General features: G+C 45.4%; 1 protein-coding gene across 9 annotated transcripts in view; it reads left to right on the forward strand.

Moving 5' to 3' along the window:
* The window catches only part of LOC142661093 (uncharacterized), a 201,451-nt gene extending 179,878 nt beyond the window's left edge, over positions 1–21,573 (forward strand). For all 9 annotated transcript variants that reach the window (XM_075838345.1, XM_075838346.1, XM_075838340.1 and 6 more), the window contains 9 exons: positions 1,107–1,285; positions 2,437–2,655; positions 4,324–4,461; positions 8,181–8,425; positions 10,094–10,250; positions 10,693–10,840; positions 11,289–11,408; positions 13,430–13,500; positions 13,608–21,573. In XM_075838345.1, coding sequence (XP_075694460.1) covers positions 1,107–1,285; positions 2,437–2,655; positions 4,324–4,461; positions 8,181–8,425; positions 10,094–10,250; positions 10,693–10,840; positions 11,289–11,408; positions 13,430–13,500; positions 13,608–13,696 — 1,366 coding nt within the window. In that variant the 3' untranslated portion in view covers positions 13,697–21,573. The remainder of the gene's footprint in view (positions 1–1,106; positions 1,286–2,436; positions 2,656–4,323; positions 4,462–8,180; positions 8,426–10,093; positions 10,251–10,692; positions 10,841–11,288; positions 11,409–13,429; positions 13,501–13,607) is intronic.
* Positions 21,574–21,779: the final 206 nt, after the last annotated feature.

The raw sequence follows: 21,779 nt of genomic DNA on the forward strand, positions 1-21,779 counted from the left end.
GAGAAATGAAGTATTACACAGTGCATGTTCCTATCAATGTGTTGTCTGTGTAATACTGGCCAGGACAGGTCCTCCAGAGATGGTCTATGTAACCGTTCTCCACTCTGGCCGGGAGATGAGGATCCTGAACAGAGGACCCCCTGCTATTAATTCAGAATTCCTCAATAGGGTGGATGGAAATGGGTTTTCTACACTGGACAATCCTTTTATTTGGACTGTAAATATCTGATACAAAATCACCACAAAGAACAGTTAATCTTCAAGCTGACAGGATTCTTGTCCAAATGTAACGCCATAATGATGATATATTGATATTAAGTGCAGAATACACGGCAGTGAATGACTCGCTCCAGAAATAGCCCCGGGGTATTTACGAAGATATTTAAACTTCATTAATAACTATTCATCTGGAACCATAGCAGAGGCTGATTCCAGGTCACGTCCATATAGATGTGTGCGTATGTTTGAAAATATAAAAGAAATATATCAAAGAGTTAGTGACTTGTCAGCAAAGAGGCTTTTATTCAAAGGTTTATATGAGGTTAGAAAGAAAAAAAACAGCTTTTTTCCCCCCAGAAACAGCGCCACTCTTGTCTGGTATTCACTTGAAAGGGGCTGAGCTGCAATACCACACTCGACCCATACACAAGAGTGGCGCTGTAGATTCAATCTAACCAAATTCCTGCACTAGCAGTCCTACAATCCGATGTGAGCTTTACAGCCAGAACACCAGACTGATCAATTTTACCTGCACTGATACATTGTAACAAACTATCAGGACAAGAGATGGATTTGTGCTGCGGATGTGTTCAACTCACAAAGGATTGTCTAGACTGGATGCAATTGGAGCAACACCTCAGCTGTGAGAAGTATTAGGTCAGGATGGGTTTTTGGCCTATGGATATAAACCAGAATGTTCCCATTCACTGACGGCAAACAACGATCTTGAAAATGGTGAAGAATTGAAACGAAGTCTGTTAGAAAGTTGCTCTTTTCATTGCACATTCAGTTTGATTTACATATAACCAGATGCCCCTCGTGCCTTCCATAGTTTCTTCATTCAGTCGTCCTGCTGATACTGATTCATGTTGATGGTTCTTTTCTAGACTTGTGGAAGGGAATCCTCCGGCTCAGAAGAAAGTCTTTGAGTCTTACAACTTCTCTCCGCTCGTACTTCTGCTAAGAAAGAGCAAGTCCCAGTTCACACAGGAAGCCATCGCCAAGACACTGTGGGCCCTGTCAGGACTGGATACGGAAACTCAGAGGATGGTGGCGGCCAGAATTGGTCAGTATCGGGTGACATTTTGTTTTTGGAACCTGTATTTATCTCATTGTAAGGCGCCAGGACGTGTGGGTGTTACGTGTCCTCATCATGAATGGTGGATTATGTACACGGTGGGGATGATTACACAGAATATAACATTAGAGGCGCCACTGGAATCTACTTGAGGAACATAGAGACTTATTTCCATAACCCCATATACATGCATACTGGCCGAGCATGCATGTGTTTACAAAGGGGAGCGGGGAATAAGCTGCTGTAAGGCCCTGTTCACACAGGGTTTTTTTTTCACGGAAACCGCACCGAAAAACGTCTGAAATCTCCTTACATTGATTTCAATGGGAGACGGAGGCGTTTTTTTCCCCGCGAGCGGAACAAAATGCCTGCGGGAAAAAGCAGCAGCATGCCGTTCCCTTAGGCGTTTTCGTCTCTAACCTCCTATTGACATCAATGGGACGCAGGAAAAGTGGTTTTCGTGGCGTTTTTAGCCCGCGGTTCTCAATGGCGGCAACTGAAAACCGCTGCGAAGAGAGTGCAGGCAGGTCAAAATCTGCGTGCAAAAACTCTGTGTGAACAGTGCTTAAGACTCCTCTGGCAGCGGCTTATCTCCTGCGGCAACAAAGGATGCAGCTTATCTCCCATGGCAACAAAGGATCGGTAACATTGAAGGGTAACATGCCCTCAGCTTCTTTCCCCTGACAACTACTGTCGGGCCAGGGGGAGTCGGGGTAACCTCATACACATTAGTCAGCCAGTCCCACCAAAATCTGCAAATTCGTCCGATTTTTACCTAATGTCTAGTGCCACCTTTACATCATCACATAAGCGGACACTCCCCCCCACCAGATCAACACACACTTCCTGAAATACCTCTGTGCTGCTGTGATTTTTACAATTCCATCAGGATGTTTTATCTCTACCAATTGAAAGCCGGGTACACAAAGGTTCAAACCTAATAATTGCCAAAAACATAAAGTTCTTCATCACCAAGTGTTAAATCTCGCAAGGGTAGAGGTTCTCGCATTTATCCATTGTCCTCTATGGAGGATGGAAGACACGGAGAGCGTCAGTGATATTAGTCAATGGCGTTATAATACTGTCGAGTATTTGTACTCTGGTGAGAACCCGCTGCAACCTGTTCACTTGTTTTCCAGGTGTAACTCTGCTGGTCGAATTTCTGTCCTCTCCGTCTTACATTCTAAATTTAATTGGAACCAGAGGACTGAGGGTCTTGGTGCGAGGACCCTATGACCTGAGGAATGCAGTGATGTCCGCTGATGGGGCCCGACATCTCATACGTCTCCTGAGGTCTCCCCTGGAGGATGTTGTACTGACTGCAATACAAGCTCTGCAGCACGTCTGTCTGGGAGTGGGTACGTAGACGTCATCCAGAGTTGGTGCAGGGGTTTTATCGGACTGCCACTTACTGTTACTTATTGGGGTCCTTTCTGTCCTTTCTGTAATGGAAATCTAGATTTTTTTGCTTCCTGTTGACTGTTCTGGCTGCTTAATACAGCAGCCAATGTGAGCAAGCTGAGCTGCAGTGTAAAGCATGAGGAAAGGACATAGTGTCAGCCTGAGCCTTTGATGAGGCAGGAGGTGGATGTGAGAATATCTCATACTCCAATAGATAATGCAGATAACCTAGAGTCACTGGTCATAACTAGGCCCTGATGGAGCAGAGCTGCAGTGTAAAACATGGTAACTTGAGCCTCTAATGACACAGGAGGTGGATTTCAGATGACGTCAGACTACAATAGAGAATGCAGCTGAGCTGGAGTCACTGATCATAGCTGTGCTCTAATAAAACCGGTGACCCCACAACTGGACATCTGCCATAACACTCAGGGAGGTCCTTATAATGAAATACTTAGATGTGATATTTCACAAATTCCATAACTTAAATATTTGATTTTGCAAACTGTGGGGATTTACTAAGCAAAATCTGTCAGAATTCTGCCACAAAGTGCAAAAAAAAAAGTAGCGTCCGTGCCCTGCGCCAAATATATGATGTGTTTTAGACATTTTGTGCACATCCTTAGACCGTTTTGAAAAGGAGTGTAGCTAAAAGTGGTAAAATGCACCAGATTTGTAGACGGCAGCCATGAGGTGGTATAACGAGGAGGAAAGCGTCAAACATGTCCAGCAAGATGCGCCAAATTCCTCATACAGCGTGCTCCACGGCGATACATTTGCTGCAGTTTCTGCCTGTCTGGTTTTATCCTGTCTATTCTTTAGGACAATATTAATAAATCTGCCCCCACTGGGTTCAGCTTTTGCATCTATTTCTAGGGCCTGATCCATTTAAAGAGACATGACACCGGAACAATTGCTCTCGGCAGGTCTAGGTTTAAACGGTTATTCTGGAAAGTAAACCGCATCCGTCAGGCTCACAGTGTAACTTACTGACGTGTGCAAACACAAAGCTTACAGACAAACACCGGATAGAAGTGTATCCAACATCAAACAGAACTGAAGACGTGGGTGATCAGAACGTCCTCCCGGGTCCAGTATGTCAGCAGGAGATCCAAACCATCAGGATATGATTTTTATCAGAAATATGAGTGATCTAATATTGTCTGTTCTTATTTTGTTTTGAGTAAAGGGTGTGTACAACTTTAAAAATGTACCGATGTGTCATTGAGACATGCCAGAAGATGTTATTGGTGGAGTTCCATGAACGGAGGACCCCCACCACTCATTAGGAGGAAGGGCCCGTCCTAATGGCTGACACCATCTTTACAAATATCTGACGCCCCTGATCATGTGATCTCAGAATGTAAATCGCGATCAGACCAAACGATTGAGTCACAATCTAATGCAATTCCTATTATTGCTTATGGGAAGAAAAAAATTGCATGCAATGTTAATTATTTTTTTTGTAGGTGTTGAACTTCATATAATGATTACTATATATTTAAATAAAAATGGAAAACCCCTTTAAATCCCCCCCAACTGACTGAGAACATTGTTATACATTATGAGGAGACACTTTTGGATTTTGGGCCCTAATATCTTTGTATCGTCTCTCTTTTTTTTAGGGTTTATTCCACATGGAAAACTCCAGAGTGCTGTAGCCAATTTCCGGGGGCTGAAGTTCCTGATCGCGTTGATGCGACACTCTAAGTCGGAGCACATTAAGGTGGAGGCAGCCCTTGCAATTGCAGCATCTGTTCTGGGTAGGTCTGCACTATGCCCTCTCTCCATTTATCATATGGATTCCTCTTTTTCTCTATATGATATTGACTGCCCTTAGGCCTTATTCACATGACCGGGATAATCGGCCGGGTGACGGACGTTTTTTTAACGACCGTCATGCGGCTGCATTAAAATCAATGCACGTCTACGAAGCTATTCACACGGCCGTTTTTTTTTTTTAATGGACGGTGTGAACGGCCCGGGAAAAAATAGGACATGTCCTATTTTTGCCCGTTTTCCCAGAACCCTCAATAGACTCAAGTCTATGAGGGATCCGTGAAAACAGGTCCCGCACAGGTGCAAAACGGTCGTGAACAGCGGCCGTTTTACACGGCCGATTTGACACCCGGTGATGATGTGCATAAGGTGCCTAGGACGATCTAATGATCTGAGTACGGGCATACATCAGTATCCGTATGTCGGCTTCAGAACCTGGCAAAGCTGGGCAAATCCTAGACCCCCTAACTCAAGTGACTCTTCAATCCCTTTAAGTGAGCAGCAATGTCCGATGTTCACTGCCCAGCCCCCTGGAAAAAACAGTCAGCAGAGACGAGAGACGCAGAACTGGGCTATCACTGTCACATCACTCTACTCCTGCCTCATGAGAACCCCCAAACATGATGCACAGTCCACCGAGGCACAATTTAGCTCCACTTTTTACGTTATAGTGCAACTGCAGATCAGTTTGTGAGGGGCAGGTAGACGGGGGGGCCAACAAAAAGAGAAAATAAGGACTATATATTTTGGATATACTGCAGTCAGCATAGGGGATATATGGGTGGAGTATCACTTTAATTAAATTGTCCTCATATAAGTCCATACACGTTGAGACGTCCCGCCGACTCCTGCGATCGTCACTCTCTAGTCCGGTGCCGGTGTGTTTTTTTTGCTATGGGTCAGTTTAAATGCAATCAATATCAAGTATTCCAGGTTTTGTTAGAAGAATACAGCATCTTAATATACACGGCCCAGTTTGTGGCCAGATCTCCACCACCTAGTTACAAAAAGGGCTGGATCAAGGTCGTCGGTGGTCCCTGTACAAACATTTGGGGGCAGCCATTTTTTTGGGAGGGGGGAGGAAAGGAGAGTAATATCATCATAATCCTGTCCCAATAACAATGTCATATAAAATTCCCATATAATATCTACATAACAGTGCCATACAGTGAGCACATCCAGTTCCTACCTAAAGCCATGGCGGTGCCGGGTGGTGGAGGCCCCTGTTGGGGGACGCCCAGAGCAATGACCCCTTTTTGCCCATGCTATAATCCGCCTTCGCTCTACCCCGCAGTGATCTGCTTCAGCCCCGTCCATCTACAAGATGTTATTTTGCAAGTGACATTAGCCTATTGGTCTTTTTACTCCACACGAAAGAGCAACCAGTAGTAACAATGGAGTAATATTTACCTGACTGGTCTCTATGCAGAGCGCTGCAGCAGAGCATGACGTGTTAGTTACTGGTTTCTAGGGCTCGGAGAAATTGATTTATAGCCGCTAAAATATGTTCTCTGGTTATTAAGCAAGTGAGCACACGCCTGTGAGATTGTCGAATGTGAACCCAGGGACATATAAACAGTAGAGCAGCTCAGTGGTCACGGGCGCAGGACACAAGGAGGCAGAATAAATGTCCACTGTGTCCAGAGTCCACAAAAAAATACATCTGTCATGGATTATACATGGGGTGATTATACATCAGGTGAAGGGCAAACATTGATCTTTATTCCGGTTCCTTTAACATCCATAACACATTATTATGTCCAATATACAAATGTGTGCGCTATTGGTTGACCCAGTGAATGCCCAGCCGTTGTAACCTAGAAAACTGCTTGTATTTCAGGGAGACCTGGGGTATAGCTTGACCCTCATGGACCATAAGGCCTTGTTCACACAGTGCAGGTTGGTTGCGGTTTTTTGTTTGTTTTTTAAAGGATAAGAGTTAATAAAAACTTCTGGCATGTCATAGTGACCTGTCAGAAGTTTTGATTGGTGGGGGTCCGAGCACTGAGACCCCCACAGATCGCTAAAACGTGTGAGCGCTCAGTCGCTTTGTTTGTTTTCGGCTTGTTCCGGAAATCAATGTATCAGAGTACGGGCTCACAGACTTTCTATTGAGTCCATACTCTGTTACATTGATTTCCAGGAAAAGCCGAACAGAAACAAAGCGGCTGAGCGCTCACACGAGCACTTCTGCCACTTCGTTTTAGCGATCTGTGGGGGTCTCAGTGCTCGGACCCCAACCAATCAAAACTTCGGACATGTCACTATGATATGCCAGAAGGTTTTTGAACGCCTATTTACCCTTTAAGCCAAAACCTGGAACGAACCGAAATCAATGGGAGACAGAAAAAAACACTGCGAATGGCCGAAACCACTTGCATTTTTTTCCTTTGCCTGTTGAAGAAATAGGTCAAAAACTCGTAAAAAAAAACGATTCAGAAATCGCATCAACGGACGCCTGTGGTGCAAAACTAATTTGAAAAAAACTGTACTGATTTTTCCAGGCAGAATTTTCTGCCTGCAAAAAACTCTAAACAGGGCCTTATAGTTCTCCTCTCCTGGATCCAATTCTGGTTTCGACAAAATCTGCAGCAAATCTGCACTGTGTAAACTAGGCCTTGGGGTATATAAACACGCAGCAGATTTGTTTCAGAAATTTCTGCAACCTAAAATCAGTTGCACTCCTATGAATCGGGTTGTTTCTGCAGCAGGTGCATCATTTTCGGCAAACTCTATTCACATGAACGGGAAAGCTGCAGAATTTTTTTAAACAAACCTGCTGTGTGTGAACGTGCCCTAAGGGTTTGTGCACACGCTAGACTAAAAACGTCTGAAAATACGGAGCTGTTTTCAAGGGAAAACAGCTCCTGATTTTCAGGCTTTTTTTAATCAAACTCGTGTTTTTCGCTGCGTTTTTTACGGCTGTTTTTGGAGCTACTTTTCAATAGTCAATGAAAAACAGCTCCAAAAACATATTTTTCGTTTTTTGTGTTTCAAGACGGCCGCGTAAAAAAAATGCCCTGTCGGAACAGAACACCAAATCAATGGGCAGATGTTTGGAGGAGTTCTGCTTCCGATTTTTCGGCCGATTACGGCCCGAAAATAGGCCGTGCGAACATACCTTAAGGCTGGATTCACACGAGCATGTTACATCCGTAAAGGACGGAACGTATTTCGGCCGCAAGTCCCGGACCGAACACACTGCAGGGAGCCGGGCTCCTAGCATCATAGTTATGTACAACGCTAGGAGTCCCTGCCTCGCTGCAGGACAACTGTCCCGTAGTGTAATCATGTTTTCAGTACGGGACAGTTGTCCTGCAGCGAGGCAGGGACTCCTAGCGTCGTACATAACTATGATGCTAGGAGCCCGGCTCCCTGCAGTGTGTTCACTCCGGGACTTGCGGCCGAAATACGTTCCGTCCTTTACGGATGTAACATGCTCGTGTGAATCCAGCCTTCAGGTTGCCCAGGAGTAGAAGACTAATCAATAACTGCCACCTCCGCCCCTGTACTTCTAGGACCTCGAGTCTGATATCCAGATTCATTCTGTGTCCTTCGTGCAGTCTGCTGGTAACAGAAGAAGACCGAGCACATCCATATCTATGCTGAATACTAGTTAAACATGCTGAGCCTTGCAATCTCAGATGTTCCTTGTGATGGGGCAGGTGCAGTACGACATTTGGCTCTTCTCTCATTTTTCCAGGGCATAGTGAGAATCTGAAGCTGATTGGGAAAAACTCAGGCTTTAGTTACTCTCACGTCCTCCTCCTGCTGCGCTCGTCTGATGAAGAGGTTCGCCTGACCGCCGGAGAAGCTTTGGCCACTTTTGCTTTTAACAGTACAAGCCAACAGAAGGACATAGTCCAGAACGGAGGGCTGACGTGGGGAGACTTTTCACCAGTCCTAGAATCAGCCGATCCGAATCACAGGGCTCTCGCAGCATTTCAGGTACAGTAAGAAAACGTTCTTTGTCGGCCATACATTTTACATCTGTCCCCGATACCACCAGGGCTCTGATAGTTTCACTAGCAGAACCCTGGTTGTTAAAGGGGCAGAAACTGCAAGATGATATAGTATCTGCAAAAATCTGATTTCCTCTGGGAAAATCCTTCTATTTCCACTATATCCCGCCAGTCAATTCAACATATGTCCTGTGCATCATTTGTATAAAAATAACTTTTGTCTTTCACATAGAAACCCCAAGACCTGCTTGACTTTAATTTAATTTAAAAAGTTACATTCTAAGGCCCCATGCACACGACCGTAGAATTTGTCCGTATTTACAGTCCGCAATTACGGTCTAATTCACTTCTATTGACCATGGACACCTTCCCTTATATGTGTGGTTAGGTGTCCGTGCCGTAGAAAGCCTCCGCAGAAGATAGGGCATGTCCTTTTTTTTGCTTTTTACAGTCCGTACTCCCATACTTTGTATGGGAGCACGGGCCGAGAACGCGGGTGGCTGTCCGCGGCCGGCTGTGCCTGTAATGGTGGACTGTGATTCCGGGCACGGCCGTGTGCATGAGTCTTTACAAGTCTACCTGTTTTTCCATAGTAACATACAATATGCCTCCTACTAATCTATGGAAACAAACCATTATTACTGTGGCTGTTGGGATCACAGGGGTCAGTGACCACCAGCTACACGATTCATCCCACTGCCTCCGCTCATAAATTGCACAGAAACCATGAATTGTACTCTGAAATTCCTACTATTAAAGGGTAACTAAACATTTAAAAAACTTTTGACCTGTCATAGTGACATGTCAGACGTTTTGATCGGTGGGGGTCCAAACACTGAGACCATCACGATCGCTAAAGTGTAGCCGCAGAAGCGCCCTGGTGAGCGCTGTGTAACTTCGTTTCTTCTCAGCTTTTCTCAGAAAGCCGAGCAAGTGAGGTACGGGCTCGATAGAAAGTTTATGAGCTCGTACACAGATCAAGAAAAGCCGATCGGAAACAAAGTCGCACAGCTCTCACCCGGGCGGTTAAGCTGCTACGCTTTAGCGATCGATGGGAGTCTTCGTGTTCGGACCCCCACCGATCAAAACTTCTCACATGTCAGTAAGTTTTAGTTACCCTTTAAATATCCACTCACAGCAACTACAGCTCAGCGGATTCTAGATAAAAACATTAACGATAGCGGCAGAGGCCAAGCATGAAACTCCTGGGCCCTAATGCGAAACCTGCAGCAGGACCTCCCCAATCCAGTACAAACCATATATATATATATATACTACTGCTGTCTCCTTGTCTGGCAGGGGGGCCTTCGTATGCTCTATGCTGCAAATTAAAGAAATAAATTACCTGCAAATATAGGCCCCTGAACCATTCTCTGTAACACATAATAGAGTAAGTATTACAGTGCCCATAGGGGTTGTCACTCAGCTTTTCAGATAACCCTCCATTATTATACCAAGTTACATACTTATATTGATGAACAAGGAAGTTTAGCTGTAGGTCTGTCATAGATGGGAGAGTGCTGCAAGGCATGGAAATTATACCGAATAGGCTACTCATTATTAACATCAAATCTATATCTGCAAGCTATTGGATCTCCTGTATTGACACTGATTATTATTATCTGTATCACTATAAGTTGTGTTTGTCTTGCAGTTGGTGGTGTTAGCGCACATCATTTCTGATAAGGATCCGTCATACACCTGTGCTGTCGGTATACAGACATTGGTTGGGTTACTGGAGACTACACCGTCCTACGACACCTTGGCACTGGCTGCGGACTGTGTAGCCAGATTGTCACATACTCGGGCAGGTAAGACATGTGGACGGATTTCAGTAACACTCTGCTTTTAAGGACAATTCTGCCTTTAGTGGATTTAATGGCGTACTTACATCGGCAGATGCTATCGGGGCAATGAAGAGAGGCCCCCCCCAGGTTGGCTCCATTCTTCTTCCCAATGCCAGAGCCAACCTGCACTGAACCCCCTCTGTCCAAGCAGTATAGATTATCAAGACCGATAGGGAAGAAGGTTTGATCCCCCCGTTAGGGGCAGGGATGATATTGCTCCTCTATGTATGCCACTGAGGCTTTCTAGTCTTATTAGGGGTAAATCATAATTGAGAATCTACCGACCCACCTGCAGGAGCACGACCATTAGAGGATGCAGCTTCATCTACTAGGTGGAGGTAGGGACACTATAGATGATTCTTGTAGGTATCAATGTCCTGACCTCCTTATCATCTCTTGCTCATAGGGCTTTCTGCCGCCATGGTCTCCATTGATATTGTGAATTTGTTGTGTCCACTCCTGTCCAGCCCGTCGCAGCAGGTGAAAGGTTCAGCCTCTATTGCGTTGTCTTACTTAAGCTTCAACCCACTGGCAGAGAGGCAGCTATTACAGAGGTAACGTACGTGTGTGGGTCGGGGATGGGTCTGATATGTTTTGCCATGGTAATTATTGTGTTCAAAATTGGACTTTCTAGGCGTGAATCAATGAATTACAACCTGTACTAAATGGTAGAGCTGCATTCACGATTCTGCATGCTTCAGAGCTGACATCTCACAGCATTCCCTGCTTATTCAGTGTCTTGCTCCTATTAGATGATCTAGGAGTTTGGAAAACTGGAACCCCTGAGATTATTACATTAAATGGCATCTATTAAGATCTATGGGAATCCATACATCGGTGGGCCTCTAAAGAGGTCTGCTCTATGCACTGGCTAATAGAGGGGGATCCCAATCCTAATTGGACTACCCCTTTAATGGCTCTCTACATAGTCAAACTGCATTTTAAGACTTGCGTTTTTCTAAGCTTAGTCTATCATTGACTGTACTGTGGGTTTGGTACCAGGTGCAGAAGAGACCCGGAGCTCGTGAAGGTCTTAATTTACTTCAACAAGAAGAGGAGATGGTCAGAGACTTTCACGGAGCGGTGGAGACACATGAGAAAGCTGACGCTGCCCCCGATCCGGTACATTGTTCCCTGTCCGTGATATTTTAATTATTTGGTGTATTGAGGACAGGGACAGAGGTGCAACAGAGTGGAAGCCGCAGTAATTAGGGTCGTTCCATTCAAGGAAATCTTTTTCTATGATATATTATCATTCCAGGCTGTGCAGTGTTTTATGGGGGTTAAGAGGTTCTATGACATTGTCTCATATTGCGGGGCCCCGTCTGATGATTGCAGGGGAACGATAATGTTCATTGGATGTCCTATGTTTTCAGGTTTACCTTGTAGAAAATTCTAGAACCTGGCGGGGCTGGTAGAAGTGTGACAAACATAAAGATTATCTGTTCCTGTGAAAGCTGGGTGACAACGACACCGCATTCCAAATTATTATGCATATGTTATTTTTCGCTGATTTTCCTAAACTGTCGATGAAAATGACAGTCAGTATAATCTTCAGCATCAACCGTTGGAATATAATGCGAATTTTATTGAACAAATCTCCTAATGATAACAGATTTTTTTTGTTTAAAATTATTATGCACAACAGAGATCAAAACATTTTAAAGGTTGTAAAGAGAAGTAAAATGGTAATTTGTTGAATTTGCAGCATCAGGAGGTCATATTTACAGAAATCAAAAGCTCTTTCAATAAAAAAAACTTAACAGGCCAAGTTACATGTTAACATAGGACCCTTCTCTGATATCACCTTCACAATTCTTGCATCCATTGAATTTGTGAGTATTTGGACAGTTTCTGCTTGAATATCTTTAGAGGATGTCAGAATCGCCTCCCAGAGCTTCTGTTTTGGTGTGAACTGCCTCCCACCCTGAGATATTTTGCTTGAGGATGCTCCAAAGGTTCTTAATAGGGTTGAGGTCAAGGGAACATGGGGGCCACACCATGAGTTTCTCTCCTTTTATGCCCATAGCAGCCAATGACACAGAGGTATTCTTTGCAGCATGAGATGGTGCATTGTCATGCATGAAGATAATTTTGCTACGGAAGGCAGGGTTCTTCTTTTTGTACCACGGAAGAAAGTGGTCAGTCATAAACTCCATGTACTTTGCAGAGGTCATTTTCACACCGTCAGGGACCATAAAGGGGCCTACCAGCTCTCTCTCCATGATACCAGCCCAAAACATGACTCCGCCACCTCCTTGCTGACGTCGCAGCCTTGTTGGGACATGGTGGCCATTCACCAACCATCCACTACTCCATCCATCTGGACCATCCAGGGTTGCACGGCACTCATCAGTAAACAACATGGTTTGAAAATGAGTCTTCATGTATTTCTGAGCCCACGGCAACCGTTTCTGCTTGTGAGCATTGTTTAGGGGTGGCCGAATAATAGCTTTATGCACACTTGCAAACCTCTGGAGGATCCTACACCTTGAGGTTCGCGGGACTCCAGAGGCACCAGCGGCTTCAAATACCTGTTTACTGCTTTGCAATGGCATTTTAGCAGCTGCTCTCCTAATCCTATTAATTTGTCTGGCAGAAGCCTTCCTCATTATGCCTTTATCTGAACAAACCCGTCTGTGCTCTGAATCAGCCACAAATCTTTTCACAGTACGATGATCACGCTTAAGTTTTCTTGAAATATCCAATGTTTTCATACCTTGTCCATGGTATTGCACTATTTCACGCTTTTCGGCAGCAGAGAGATCCTTTTTCTTTCCCATATTGCTTCAAACCTGTGGCTGCTTAATAATGTGGAACGTCCTTCTTAAGTAGTTTTCCTTTGATTGGGCTCACCTGGCAAACTAATTATCACAGGTGTCTGAGATTGATTACAATGATCCAAAGAGCCCTAAGACACAATACCATCCATGAGTTTCATTGAAAAACGAATAATTAAATGTTTATGACACTTAAATCCAATCTGCATAATAATTTGGAACACGGTGTAATATGGTCTCCATTACAGTTCCCACAGGGGATGTTATCCAGCTTTTCCAGACTCCTGAATGGTAGACCTTTTACCTCTGCATAAGTTGTGGGATTGTAGGATAAGGGTTGTAATGTTATTGTCCATGTCTTAGGCGGACAGAATTATTTGTGACCTCCTCTGGCAGGCAGACGAAGGACAGAAGAAAAATCCACAGCTCTGCAGGTAATGTGCCTGCAGATTTATCAATGGCTCTGACCGAAGAATAAGTTCAAAGTGTTGGATCCACATTGTAGGATTATACATCACAAGTTTGTTCTTCTTCCTTCCAGGGAACCAGATCGTCGCAATCCCGGCTGAAGATTTCTCAAATTCCGCACATTCCGAGACCAACAGGAAGAATCATTGCTTATCAGTTTAACACAAGATAGTCTTCATTTATTTTATTAGTCACATATGTAAACTGCACAGTACTTCTTCACCTGTCCTGCATACTGGGTGTAATTCTCAGTATCTGTATTATTCTGTATATATGGACACCGCACAGTACCACTTCTCCTGTCCTGTATACTGGGTGTAATTCTCAGTATCTGTATTATTCTGTATATATATATATACACTGCACAGTACCACTTCTCCTGTCCTGTATACTGGGTGTAATTCTCAGTATCTGTATTATTCTGTATATATATACACTGCACAGTACTTCTTCACCTGTCCTGCATACTGGGTGTAATTCTCAGTATCTGTATTATTCTGTATATATGGACACTGCACAGTACCACTTCTCCTGTCTTGTATACTGGGTGTAATTCTCAGTATCTGTATTATTATGTATATATGGACACTGCACAGTACCACTTCTCCTGTCCTGTATACTGGGTGTAATTCTCAGAATCTGTATTATTCTGTATATATATGGACACTGCACAGTACCACTTCTCCTGTCCTGTATACTGGGTGTAATTCTCAGAATCTGTATTATTCTGTGTATATATATGGACACTGCACAGTACCACTTCTCCTGTCTTGTATACTGGGTGTAACTCTCTGTATCTATATTATTCTGTTTATATGGACACTGCACAGTACCACTTCTCCTGTCCTGTATACTGGGTGTAATTCTCAGTATCTGTATTATTCTGTATATATGGACACTGCACAGTACCACTTCTCCTGTCCTGTATACTGGGTGTAATTCTCAGAATCTGTATATATATGGACACTGCACAGTACCACTTCTCCTGTCTTGTATACTGGGTGTAATTCTCAGTATCTGTATTATTCTGTATATATGGACACCGCACAGTACCACTTCTCCTGTCCTGTATACTGGGTGTAATTCTCAGAATCTGTATATATATGGACACTGCACAGTACCACTTCTCCTGTCTTGTATACTGGGTGTAATTCTCAGTATCTGTATTATTCTGTATATATGGACACCGCACAGTACCACTTCTCCTGTCCTGTATACTGGGTGTAACTCTCTTTATCTATATTATTCTGTTTATATAGACATTGCACCCTACCAATTCTCCTGTCCTGTTGTCCGTGGCTGCGGGCCGTCAGCTCCAATCCCTCCCTGACAGCTGCAGCCACGAGTCGGTAAGCGCTGGCCCCAGCCTTCTCCTCAGGAGACGCCAGCGCTCGCTTCCCCTCACCTCAGCCAGATCCCGTAGGGTGCGCGCGCATGCTCGTGCCCGCTCTTAAAGGGGCAGCACGCGCACCGAACTTTTGATGAACCTTGAACCCGTGAATACCCTAGACTATAAGAGGGGTCCAGTCCCCTGCTTCTATGCCTGAGCGTTGTTGATGTTTCCCTATTTTGTCTATGTGATGGCCTCCTAGTGTGTTCCTGTTCCAGTTCCTGTACCTGTTCCTGTTTCCTGCTTTCCATAATATCCTGGTCGAGCACTGTGCTGTGCCAAAGTCGTGTCTTGCTGTATCCACGTCTGACCTGCTTCTCCTCGCCTGACGTCCACCTGCTGCCTAGTCCCAGCCGAGCCTGCCTTACTGCTGTCTGATCTGCCACAGGTACCTATACGAACTATAGACATTGACCTGTGCCCTGTTGGCCAGTAGCCTTACCGCCAAGGCGGTACGGTCCAGTGGGTCCACAGACCCCTCGTGACAGTACGCTCAGGCCATGGACCCCGCTGGCCGATTCAAGACTATGACGACGTCTCAAGAGATGCAAGCGGATATGCTAGACCTCCGGTCTCAACAGGACCAACTCCTCCAGGCATTGAACATTCTTGCACGTCGGCAGGAGGCACAAGCTGCCGCTCCTCTTACTACACCTCCTGGTAGTGTTGATGCTCAGACTACACCTCTTTGCAGTGTAGACCCGCGTGTTTCTTTGCCACTTCCTGACAGCTATAATGGAGAAGCAAGTACCTGTCGTCGATTTCTGAATCAGTGCGCGATCCACTTCAACCTGTATAATAGGACATTTTCGTCTGATGGCGCAAGGTTCGCTTTCATCATCACTCTCCTCACTGGCAAGGCTCTTGCATGGGCAAAAACAAGGACCAGATACCCGTGACTTCCGTAGCCTTCCTCCGGACTTTTCGTATGGTGTTTGAGGAGCCTGGTCGGGTCTCTTCTGCAGCGGTCTCTTTGATTAATCTATGCCAAGGAGACACCTCCGTGAGTGAGTACGCCATCAACTTCCGCACCCTGGCGGGAGAGCTGTTATGGAACAATGAGGCCCTGGTGGCTGCATTCTGGCATGGACTGGCTCCTAAAATTAAGGACGAACTTGCTGCTCGGGATCTGCCGTCTACCCCAGATGACCTCATCCTTCTGTCCGCCCGGATTGATATGCGGATCTGAGAACGCCTCCAAGAGATTCGACGGGAGGGAGTCCTTCCCAGTCTGGCTCCTACTTTGCAGCAACATCTGCTGTCCTCAGATGTCGATCATTCTAAGGAGTCTGATAACGGACCAGTGTAAGATATCCACCCAGGAGAGACAATGCAGACGCATTTCTGGACTCTGTCTTTATTGCGGCCTCGGTGGCTATCTTGTGCGCCTGTGTCCCCAAAGATCCCAAAGCCTAGGGTTGCTAGGAGGGACAACCTTGGGTAAGAATAGACTGCCATCTAAATTGTCCATACCTGTGACCATAGTGTCCGGTGAGAGAATCCATCAGGTCTCTGCGTATCTGGACTCTGGATTTCATCCGTAGAGTCCTGGTGGACCCTCTGCGTATCTGGACTCTGGATTTCATCCGTAGAGACCTGGTGGACCTTCTGCAATTACCCAGCACCCCTCTTGACAGTTGCTTCAGTAAATGGACTACCCCTGCCAGACCCAGTTATAGCTGTGACCAAGCCGCTGAGGCTCCAAGTAGGGGCTCTTCACTCCGAACTTCTGTTGTTCTATGTCCTATCCAAAGCTGTTGACCCTGTGTTGCTGGGCCTGCCTTGGATCCGAATGCATGCCCCAGTCCTGGACTGGAATTCTGGAGAGGTTCTCCAGTGGGGCCCTGAGTGTCAAGGCCGTTGCCTGGTGCAGATTCGTTCGGCCCAGCCTTCGCTGCCTCGGTCATTGGCAGGATTGCCGGGTCATTATGCTGCATTTTCAGATGTCTTCAGCAAGAGGGAGGCAGAGACATTGCCACCACATCAGGCGTATGACTGCCCTATTGAACTGATTCCTGGTGCATCCCTTCCCCGTGGCAGGGTATATCCTCTCTCCTTGGCAGAGACTCTTTCCATGTCCGCCTATGTGAAGGAGAACCTGGAAAGGGGCCTCATACGAAAGTCTTCCTCCCCGGCAGGAGCTGGGTTCTTCTTTGTCAAAAAGAAAGATGGCTCTCTTCATCCGTGTATCGACTACTGAGGTCTCAACCAGATCACGGTGAAGAATAAATATCCATTGCCACTGATCTCTGATCTGTTTGATCATATACGTGGTGCCAAGATTTTTTCTAAACTAGACTTGCGTGGGGCTTACAACCTAATCCGGATTCGCTAGGGTGATGAATGTAAGACTGTAGTTAACACCCGTGATGGACACTATAAGTATCTAGTAATGCCCTTTGTCCTGTGTAATGCACCCGCGGTCTTCCAGGAGTTTGTTAATGACATATTCCGTGACCTCCTCTATGTTTGTGTTGTGGCCTATCTTGATGATATCTTGATTTTTTCTCCAGGTCATATGAAGCATCAGAGACATGTCCGTCAAGTTCTGCTACGGTTAAGAGAGAATCGTCTGTACGCCAAGTTGGAGAAGTGCGTGTTTGACAGAGATGCTCTACCCTTCCTGGGCTACATCATCTCGAATCGACGTCTCGTGATGGATCCTGAGAAGGTAAAGTCTGTCCTGGAATGGCCACGCCCTCAAGGCTTGAGGGCCATACAGCGCTTTTTGGGATTCGCCAATTTTTACAGGCAATTTATTCCAAACTTCTCACTGATTTCTCCCATCTCTAATCTCACTAAGAAGGGTGTGAATGCCAAGGTGTGGACTCCCGAGGCAGAGTCCGCATTCAATAGCCTGAAGAGTGCCTTCACATCAGCCTCTATCCTCCATTATCCGGAAGTCTCTATGCAGTTCTCGTTGGAGGTGGACGCATCCTCTGTCGGCGCTGGTGCACTCCTGTTCCAGAGAGGTCCCAAGGGCAAGTCATGGGTATGTGGATATTTCTCTAAGCTCTTCCGCAGAACACAACTACTCGATTGGGGATCGGGAGTTACTGGCCATCAAATTGGCTCTGGAGAAGTGGAGACATCTACTAGAGGGCGCAGCTCATCCGATCCTAATTTTTACAGATCACTAGAATCCAGACGGCTCAACGGCTGAACCCTCGTCAGGCCAGGTGGTTACTTTTCTTTACTAGGTCCCAGTTTGAGCTCCATTATCGCCCGGCCGACAGGAATGTGAGGGCCGATGCCTTGTCCAGGTCTTTCGAGACAGAACATTATTGATCCGTCTTGCATTGTCTCTGTCAATCCCCTGCAAGTTGGGGATATTCCTCCAGGGAGGACTTTTGTGTGCCTGGCTGATCGTGGAAGAATCCTCCGCTGGGGACACTCCTCTACACTGGCAGGTCACGCGGGGGTTCGTAAAACCCGGGATCTGATTGCTCGTCATTTCTGGTGGCCCACGCTGCCCAAGGATATTATGGACTTTGTTTCTTCCTGTTCTGTATGTGCAGCCAACAAGGCCGCTCACTCCAGACCTGCTGGTCTGCTTCAGCCATTGCCTGTGCCCAATGCTTCCTGGCAGCATATAGCTATGGTTTTTATTACGGACCTGCCTCTATCTGCCGGATGCAGTACTGTCTGGGTGGTGGTGGATCGATTTTCGAAGATGGCCCACTTCGTTCCTCTGACCGGTCTTCCTTCTGCTCCTCAGCTGGCCAAGCTGTTCATACAACACATCTTCCACCTGCACGGCTTGCTGCAGCATATTGTGTCTGATCGAGGGGTTCAGTTTACCTCGAGGTTCTGGAGAGCCCTCTGCGGACTCTGGTGTGAAGTTGGACTTTTCCTCAGCCTACCATCATCAGTCCAATGGTCAGGTCGAGAGGATCAATCAGATCTTGGAGAACTACCTACGCCACTTCATCTCCAAGCAGCATGATGACTGGGTGCAGTTGCTCCCATGGGCTGAATTTTCCTACAATAATCACACCAGTGAGTCCTCTAGGAATACACCGTTCTTCATTGTCTACAACCAGCACCCACGAATTCCTCTCCCGATGGCCGATACTTCCGAGGTACCAGCGGCTGACTCCGCTTTTAGAGACTTCCTACAGATCTGGCAGCAGACGCGATCCTCCATACTAATGGCAGTTGACCGCATGAAACAGAAGGCTGACACAAGAAGAAGAGAACCTCCTCGGTTTCTTCCTGGCACGAGGGTCTGGCTGTCTTCCAGGAATATCCGACTAAGGGTGCCATCATGGCTCCCGGGTTCCTCGGACCCTTTGAGATCTTACAGCAGATCAACCCTGTCGCCTGCAAGCTTCGGCTGCCTCCTACCCTCAAGATTCCCAACTCCTTCCACGTCTCCCTCCTGAAGCTGGTGGTTCTGAACTGCTACACCAAGACTCCTAGCCCTGTGGTTGCCTCCAGCGGCCCTCCAGACACATTTGAGGTTAAGTAGATCTTGGACACCAAAAAGGTGAGATGAAAGACTTTTTATTTGGTGGATTGGAGGGGGTTTGGTCCTGAAGTGAGGTTTTGGGAGCCAGAGGAGAACCTCAATGCTCCTACTCTTTTGAAAAAGTTTCTCTCTCGCTCTGGTCCCAAGAAGAGGGGGGCGTAAGAGGGGGGATACTGTAATGTCCGCGGCTGCGGGCCGTCGGCTCCAATCCCTCACTGACAGCCACAGCCACGAGTCGGCAAACGCTGGCCCCAGTCTCCTCAGGAACGCGAGCGCTCGCTTCCACTCACCTCAGCCGGATGCCATAGGGTGCGCGCGCATGCTCGTGCCCGCTCTTAAAGGGGCAGCACGCACACCAGACTTTAGATGAACCTTGAACCCGTGAGTACCCTGGACTATAAGAGGGGTCCAGCCCTCTGCTTCTATGCCTGAGCGTTGTTGATGTTTCCCTAGTTTGTCTATATGATGGCCTCCTAGTGTGTTCCAGTTCCGGTTTCCTGCTTTCCATAATATCCTGGTCGAGCACTGTACTGTGCCAAAGTCGTGTCATGAGGTATCCACGTCTGACCTGCTTCTCCTTGCCTGACGTCCACCTGCTGCCTAGTCCCAGCCGAACCTGCCTTACTGCTGTCTGAGCTGCTACAGGTACCTATACAAACTATAGACATTGACCTGTGCCCTGTTGGCCAGCTGCCTTACCGCCAAGGCGGTACGGTCCAGTGGGTCCACAGACCCCTCGTGACACCTGTATACTGGGTGTAATTCATAATCTGTATTATTCTGTATATATGGACACTGCACAGTACCACTTCTCCTGTCCTTTATACTGGGCGTAATTCTCAGTATCTGTATATATGGACACTGCACAGTACCACTTCTCCTGTACTGTATACTGGGTGTAATTCTCAGTATCTGTATTATTCTATATATACATTGCACAGTACCACTTCTCCTGTCCTGTATACTGGGTGTAATTATCAGTATCTGTATTATTCTGTATATATGGACACTGCACAGTACCACTTCTCCTGTCCTGTATACTGGGTGTAATTATCAGTATCTGTATTATTCTGTATATATGGAGACTGCACAGTACCACTTCTCCTGTCCTGTATACTGGGTGTAATTCTCAGTATCTGTATTATTCTGTATATATGGTACTGCACAGTACCACTTCTTCTGTCCTGTATACTGGGCGTAATTTTCAGTATCCGCTCTTATTCTGTATATATGGCACTGCACAGTACCACTTCTCCTGTCCTGTATACTGGGTGTAATTCTCAGTATCTGTATTATTCTGTATATATGGCACTGCACAGTACCACTTCTCCTGTATACGGGGGGGGGGGGGGTAGCTTTCAGTTACTGTTACTTATTGTTTATTATAAAGGATTCTGTTTGTTTGTTTATTAGTCTTAATATTTTCAATAATTGACCCATCAGCAGCGCATTTCACAAGGTTGCATCATAAATCTATTTGTTGTTTTTGTTTCACTATTAGAGTTGATAATTATTCATGTAATATAAAAAGATAAAAACAAAATCTTAATATAAACTTTAAGATATACCCAGTTACACTCCTTAGTAACAAAAGATCAACCGACTTCAGAAAAATAATAGAGAATTGCTGAAATACCAGTTCTGTAATACATTATCATCAGAGCCGTTCTTTAGGGCTGCAGACTAGAGCTTCACTTTAAAAAAGTTTCTAAATGTTTTGCCATAGAATAATTGTGACAAACAAAATATTTCAGTGACTTTGCTGCCTCCTAGTGATGGAATTAAGCCACACCTAAAACGCAAAGGACACGGATGGTCACATTTCTTAAAGGGCACCTGTGAATGTTATGAGTTCGGCTGTATTTATAATTACTGTGCGGTTGAGATTGGTATTTGCTGAAAGTAAAAAATATACATGTTCCTATTGAATAACAGCAAGCAGAGATCTTGAAAATCCTGAGGAATTGATACAGAAATATATTGGAAAATTGTTTAACCCCTTAATGACCAAGCTAGTTTGGACCTTAATGACCAAGCCAGATTTGTCAAATCTGGTATGTCTGACTTTATCAGAGAATAACTCTTTGAAAGTTTTGAATATCCAAGTAATTCTGACATTGTTTTTTCGTCACATGTTGTACTTTATTTTAGTGGTAAAAGTAGACTGATACGATTTGCAGAAATGAATAAAAAAATAGAAAAATGTAAGAAATTTTGTAAAAATTAACATTTTCCCTATTTTTAACTGCAATATGTCACATATGTACACACATACTGTACAATTTTTTTAATTAAATATATATTTCCATCTCTTTACTCTATTTTGGCAGCACTTTTGAAAAAATAAAATAAATTTTCAGCAAGTTAGAGGACTTACAAATTGA

The sequence above is a fragment of the Rhinoderma darwinii genome, chromosome 9 (assembly GCF_050947455.1).
Source record: "Rhinoderma darwinii isolate aRhiDar2 chromosome 9, aRhiDar2.hap1, whole genome shotgun sequence".
NCBI classification, from domain to species: domain Eukaryota; kingdom Metazoa; phylum Chordata; class Amphibia; order Anura; family Rhinodermatidae; genus Rhinoderma; species Rhinoderma darwinii.